At 43.1% G+C, this 7,218-nt stretch overlaps 1 protein-coding gene and 1 non-coding gene across 2 annotated transcripts in view; one reads left to right on the top strand and one right to left on the bottom strand.

Annotated features, from left to right (window-relative positions):
* Positions 1–1,220: 1,220 nt before the first annotated feature.
* TRNAR-ACG lies at positions 1,221–1,293 on the bottom strand. Its single transcript has one exon. It is a non-coding gene; the product is annotated as a tRNA-Arg (tRNA).
* Positions 1,294–1,707: 414 nt separating this feature from the next.
* Positions 1,708–7,218, top strand: part of SACM1L (SAC1 like phosphatidylinositide phosphatase) — a 50,024-nt gene continuing 44,513 nt past the window's right edge. The window contains exon 1 of the mRNA XM_044678613.1: positions 1,708–1,777. Within this exon, the coding sequence (XP_044534548.1) occupies positions 1,746–1,777 (32 nt within the window). The 5' untranslated portion in view covers positions 1,708–1,745. The remainder of the gene's footprint in view (positions 1,778–7,218) is intronic.

Here is a 7,218-nt window from a genome sequence, read left to right as displayed (position 1 = left end):
CCACCAAACAGTAGAAGGGAATTAAAGGCAATTTGATAAATCTGTTAAGTACCTTTGGGGATTGCAAAACATGCCAACTTGCCCTTGGATACATGCTTAGCAAGTCTCTGACACAGAGTAGGTGGTTAATAAAATAAAAAATAAAACAAATGCTTAATAAAAGTCTCTACCCATTTCCTAAATAAAAATTATTTTTTTAAAATTAGAGCTGGAGGGACAGCTAGGTGGTTCAGTGGATAAAGTGCCAGGCCTGGAGTCTGGACGGACCTGGGTTCAAATATGACCTCAGACACCTCCTAGTTGTGTGACCCTGGGCAAGTCATTTAACCCCATTGCCTTATCCCCTACTGCCTTAGAACCAATATAGTATCTATTCTAAGACAGAAAGTATGGGTTAAAAAAAAAAAAAAGTTAAAGCTGTAAGACTTCAGATATAACCTGAGTTATTGGCCTCTCTACCTCCTTTCAGTCCCAACTATAATCTCATCTTTTATAGGAAGCCTTTCCTCCGTTCGCTATTTCCCATTCATCCCCTATGGAGCTTGCTGCGTCTGTATTGGCTTGCATGTTGTCTTCTCCATTAGAATGTAAGCTCCTGGAGGGCAGGGACTGTCTTTATCTCTTTTCCTATCTCCAGCTCCTAGCCTAGTGCCTGGTATGTAGCAGATGTTTAATGAATGTGGATTGAATGATGGGTCTAGCGCCCCACCTGCGGTAGAATGTAGGCTCCTAGAAGGCAGGGACTGTTCCCGTTCTGTCTTTGTATGCTTGTGGAACGGATAGAAGGATGAATGGACAGATACGAAGGACGGGATGGATGAACCGCCAGACCCAGGCATGGGTGGATGGATGGACGAGAGAATGGATGGATGGATAGATGGATGGGCCAGTACGACGGACGAAGGGTAAGGGGTGTGGATGGATGCATGAGAGAATGGATGGATGGATAGGAGGACGGAAGCCAAGACAGGGTATTGAGATGACCTAGGGAAGAACACGGAGATAACCACGGGATGGTTCTCTTTCCAACCTAGGCAAATGGCTCCATTTACTATCACCTTTAATGCGCCCAGGACTCGGGAAGATTCCCAATTGCGCGCGTGCGGAGTGCGCGTCATCTCTCCTCGGATCAAAGCGGAAGGTTCTTCCCTTTTTTTAAGGCTCCGCGAAGGCAACTTCGCTGCCCTTCCTAAAAATAACTCTCTGAAAAAAATCCGCACCGAGCCAGCTAGGAGTCGAACCTAGAATCTTCTGATCCGTAGTCAGACGCGTTATCCATTGCGCCACTGGCCCTGTACTTGCAAGCTTGCTGGCAGCAGCTCCCTATCAGGGTGCACGCAGTCGCGTCAAGCTCTAACCAGCGGATTGTCTTCCTGTGGATGCACCTCCCCCTCCGCCAGCACCGGACTCCCTTCTCCGACAAGCAGGCGCGTAACCAACCAATCATCGTCGTGTGCGGCTCGTGTCTTTTCACTCTTTGGCCCTTCCCTTTCTTCAAGGCCCAAGAATCTTTTCGCGTTCTGAAGCTCTGTCTAAGTTTGTCCTGATCCGTGCCCCGTTCCCCCCACGCCTGGGCGGGGCTGAGATGGGCGGGGCGGGAGTGGGGCGGAGAAGAGGTTCTGGGAGCCGGGCAGGGACCTGCGGCAGCCGCCTCCTAGGGTGACGGGCTGGACCCCGAGAGCTGAGCGGCGGCGGCGGCGGCGGCGGTGACGGCAGTGGCGGCGGCGGCCGAGCGGCGGCGCAGGATGGCGGCGGTGGCCTATGAGACTCTGAATTTGTAAGTAGCCCCAGGTGCCCCGGAGCAGGTCGTCTTGAGGCGGTTGACAGGGTCGAGCCGCCCTCCCTCATTGGCCCGGCCAGGACGGCGGCCGGCCGGGGCCCGTTCTCGTCGCTTCCTCCTTCGCTTTGCAGCCTTCGCGCGGGACGGGGCCGGGGAAGACTGGCTGGGGGAGTCAGGGCTAGCCAGGGCTGGACCGGACAGAGATGGACTGGGTCGTGTAAGGAGGAGCCGAGCTGGACGGGGATGAGTCGGGCCGTCTCCTATCTGACTACGCTGGCCAGCTGGGCCCGGAGTTCTCCTAGGGCACCCTCTGGGCAGCGAGTGTCCCGGGGGCCCCTGCCCCCGCCCCTTCGGTCCCGAGGGACTCGCACTTAGCCCGGGGACAGCGCAGCCTCCTTTGCCTAGGAGTAGGCCTCGGGGCCAGGCTAAGGGGCCCTGCCGAAGTGTTGGTGCCCTTGCGCGGGGCTGGGGCTGTCATTGAACGGCTCCCTCCTTCCCGGCCTCCTCTTCCCCTCCTCTTTCTTATTTCTCCCTCTTTTCTTACCGTCAGGCCTCCTCTCTTTCTGCCTCTCCTTCCTTCCTTTTCCTTCCTCTCTTCTTTCTGATTTCTTTTCTCCTTTTCCCGTGTCTCTCCTCCTTTTCCCCCACCTCTCTTTTCTCTTTTCCTTCTTTTCACTTTACTGTAATTTGCGTCATCCCAGAGGTAAAAAAGTGACTTCTGATTGGTATGCTGAGTATTTCCAACATACTAGAGGATGTGAATGACACCTTTTATTCAAACAAACCCATTGAGCCATTGGGTATTTCTTGCTCCTTTGAGTAATGAATAACGTTCCGACTTTAGTCAGTGGAACATTTTTTTGAAAATAAATTGAATTTGAAGCTGCAGAGCTTTAAAATCTATCTCTAGACTCATTTCTTAAATGCAAGGCAGAAAAGAAAGGAACCAAACCTGTGTTGTTCATGGGCTGTTTCACCATGACATCCTCCCCAACTGCAGGCTGTTCTGGAACCAACACAGAAAACTCATTAAGAAAATACGTTTTTTGTTTGTTTGTTTTAGAGCTGCAAAGATCTTAGTAGAAATCATTTTGATGGAAGAGACTGAGGCAATTCACAGCAAGGGGGTCAGTGGCAATCCTGGAACTAGCACCAGTGTCTCCTGACTCCTACTTTTTGCTCTTGCTGCTGCATTAAATATTAGGCTTAATAAATGCTGATCCAATATCCCAGTCCCTCAGCTGGAAGTGACCTCAGAGTCCATCTAATCCAACCCTGCCACTTTATAGAGAAGGAAACTGAGGCCCTTAGGTCACCTAGGTAGCTCATTGATGGCTTCTGTAAATTCCTGGCTTGTACTGCTATAAATAGACTTTTATTTCTGGTTCCTTTTTTGATGATTTTCAGTTATAAGGGTTTTTTGACACTTTAATCATAGCTTTTTAAATTAAGTTTCCAGGATAGGATGTATTAATAAACCTTACAAGACCTCAGGAAAAAGTGGAAAACTAAGACCATCTGTACTCTTTAAGTTTACAACTTCTTGACCTAAGTCACCAAAAACACCAGAAGGAACAGTCCATGATTCCCTTACCTTTTGAATGCTTTGAGACCCTTATTTGAATATTTTTCTTAAGTATTCATAATAAATTGCCTCTAGGAATACTGGAAACCTCTTAGCCACAGTAGTGGCTAACACAAACAGCTAATTACATATATATGTATATATACACACATACATATACATACATGCATTCATGCATGCACATGCTTGGGAAGCTTATGTGGTGTAGTCAGTAATATTGTTATCACTTATTAGAGGTCAGGTGTCTTGGCAGTCGAAGGTCACCAGGCTGGGGAGATTTTCTCAGCATTGTCTTATACAGGTATACAGGTAAAGTTAGGAACTGAAAAACAAGGAATTAGGTTTATTGCTGCTTCTACAGAATTCTGGCTGTGATGCGAATGACACATTTTCTGAGCCTGAACCTTTTAATCACTTCTATTTTATTTATGACTTCACCCTTAAAACTAATCATGCTTCCCCCCACCCCCCACCCCTTCCATCTTGATCTCCTTCTGTTTTTGGCTTCTCACCTATTTCCTCATGTGATTGGTGATTTCTTTAGTGGTTGAATGAGTTTAAGCTTATTCTTTGACTAGGACATTGCACATAGGAAATTTAGTCGTTGTTTTGGATGACAATCATTACTGAGATAAGAGTGGATTTGATCCAGTACAGCCTCTTACATGTATTTAAGCCACATGGAAACCTTCCCTCATAAAACCCAGCATTAAATTACAGATTCCAGTTAAATTGTAGTTGAGTAGCATTGATTTAAAGAGGATAGAGGGACTGGGAAAAGGAATTGTTTTCAAACCACCAATTCAATGAGTCTCATGGAGTTTAAATGTTTGGTGCATCAGGGAAAGGGAGGGGGGAAAGTATAAGGGCATTTGGCCTTTAAGTAGTAGAAACTGTTACTTTGGCCATTGTTTTTTTTTTCTTTATTATCAGAGTAGACCAAAAATGTTCTTTGTGTTTTTAAAAAATGGGTTCCATATTCAACAAGTCATTGTTTTCTGTGTTATCAATTAGACTTCTTTCTAAACTTTATTTTTTTTTCTGTGCTTAATAGGTTACTATATTTTTCCTAATCCCCTTCCAACCCCTCAACTACATAACTGTGTTTACCTTATTGAGAGGTTTTTCTTTCATCAAATCATTTAACTATTAGGTCTTCTGCTTTTTTTCACTTTGCCCATAATACTGTCTTTCATAGGCTCCCTGGAAATAGAGCAATAATCCTCCCTTTTTGAGTGAGACATCCTAGAAGTAAAGCTGGCCTCTGAATCATAAATATCCAGTGGAATTGGAGCATAAACATGGTGGCTTGCAAAATAAATATTTATGTGCATATATAAGAAATTATATGAAAGATAGACCTGTATCTAAAAATCTGAATTTATAAAGGAGATCATTGAAAGGATAGTTTTTGTTTTATTTTTCACAACATCACTATGGGATTTGTTTAAATATTGAGCTGCTTAGCATTTTAAGTAACATTCTGTTCAGAGAAATGTTGTTTATTATAACTTCATACTTTTAACTGTGTTGCTAAAAAGTGAAATGTACCCAAACTAACAAAAAAGATTATAGCATTTCCTGTGAAAGCCTTTTCTTAAAGAAAGAAACTTTTGTTAAAATTACCAATGAACTTGAAGCCTCCATATGTCAGATGAGATAATGTTAAATATATCTTTACAATCCTGAAAGAACTGTTTAAATAACTGCTGTTATAATTATTATTATTGTATGAAGATCTTTGAAAGAATGCATTTTAACATATTGTTTTAATTTAGCTTTCTGCCCTTGTGAGACTATTAAGCTCACATCTGTGCCGATGAGATGCAGGATTTCCTGGAGTTCTTTCCAAAGCATAATATTCAGACTGAATTTATTTCTTTCTTAAACCATTCTCCATGCTAACTCTCTTATTTTCATCATTGGTACCACTGTCAAGTTCTTCCCTAGTCTTAACCTTGTGTTATCATGGTTACTCTCTTTTTTAAAAAAAGAGCTGAAACAGACTTGATTTTTAGATGAGGAAACTGAGGCTCAGGGATTGAGACTCACATCCAGGTCTCTTAATTTTCTAGCTCAGTTCTCTTTCCTTTGTACCACAATGTACCCTCTTCCCTGGTTTCTGGCCAGTCATCTTCAAGATGATTTCTTTAAAATGTCTCCTCTTCATTGCCCTTTTTCTACTCATTAGTTTTCTAGCTATTCTCTTATCTCTTATTTCTCCCTGGCTTTCTCATCACATTCATTGGTTTTTATCTTTACTTGATGCCATGAATCTTTGAATATTTCTTTAGTGTATCCATGAAAACTCAAAATTCTGAGTCTCATATTCAGAGTTCTCCACAGTATACCTTTTAAAAAAAATTACTGTCTGTCTGAGATTTTATACTGTGTATCAGTCCCTAGGCAGAAGAGCAAAAGGGCAATTATGGTTAAACTTGCCCAGAATTACATAGCTAGGAAGTATCTAAGGTTAGATTTGAACCCAAGCTCCAGGCTTGGCACTCTATACATTATGCTACTTACACCTAACTGTAACTTTTAAAAGTCTGGTTCTCTGTTGTTTTCAGTGTAAGGATCTCCATTGCTTAGCACAGAGCCAGATGCACAGGAAGCACTTAATAAATGTTGACTGTTCCCTTGGTATAGTTTTCTAAGGCAGAGCTGGATCTTTTCTACCACTTAGAATTTTGGAGAGTTGCTTGGGATTCTAAGTGACTTGCTTAGGGTCACTCAGTCAGGGCATATTGGAGGAAGGATGGAGTGAGCCTAGGTCTTCCTGAGTCCAAAGTCAGCTCTTTACTCTGCATTGCTATTTTTCATTAATCTCACCTTCTCGTCACATACCTGCCTCTGTAGCTGAATTGTTCTCTTCCACTATACCTCCAATATGACATGTTCATTCTGAACTCTACTGGCCTTTGCTCTTGTCATTTTCTATAACAAGGAACATCTTTCCGTCTCCTATCCAAATCCATCTCCTCTTTCAAAACCCAGCTCATCTAAGAAGCCTTGTCCTTAAGAGCCCACATTAATTTTGTGCCGATACTATACCACTAACATCATTCATTTTGGCATGTATGAATAAGTAAGGCTATTAGAAGAACCGGCACCAACAGTGGCTGGAATCACTAGAGACCTTCTCTTCCCCTGCCCCAACTTGACAAGGCTAGCCCATGGAAGGGCCAGTGCCAGCAGCCCCCTGTGTCCTGTAACCCACTCTCCTTGGGACATCCCCTTGTAACAGAGGAAAACTTTGAAGAAAAAACAGTTGATGCAGGGATTTCATCTGACCATACATGTCTCATTCCACAACCCTTGTCTCCTCACTTCTCTAAATAGAAGAAAGACGTGTCTCATCATCTAGCCCGGTGGTTCCGAAACTTTTTGGCCTACCACCCCCTTTCCAGAAAAAATATTATTTAGCCTGGAAATCATTTTTTTAAAAATTTTAATAGCAATTAATAGGAAAGATAAATGCACCTGTGACCATCACTGCTCCCTGGATCACTGCAGCACCCACCAGGGGGCAGTAGCGCCCACTTTGGGAATCACTGATCTAGCCTTTGGCACCAAGACTGGTCATTATTTAATCTGGTTTCAGGTACCTTTAAAATTATTTATTATAGTCATTGTGTATTTTATTCTCCTCAGTCTACTTTCTTCTCTATGATTAGGTCTTGCATTCTCTGAATTCCTTTTATTTGTTATTTCCTAAGATATTGGATTACCCTATTCCTTAGATATGCTGCATTTTGCTTAGTCCCTCTCTAATCAGTGGGTGTCCCAAATTGTTTGCTATCACAAACAGTGCTATTAGGATGGATATATATATATATATATATATATATAT

This window comes from Gracilinanus agilis, chromosome 5 (assembly GCF_016433145.1).
Source record: "Gracilinanus agilis isolate LMUSP501 chromosome 5, AgileGrace, whole genome shotgun sequence".
Classification (NCBI taxonomy): Eukaryota; Metazoa; Chordata; class Mammalia; order Didelphimorphia; family Didelphidae; genus Gracilinanus; species Gracilinanus agilis.
This window is presented reverse-complemented; position numbering and strand designations above follow the sequence as displayed.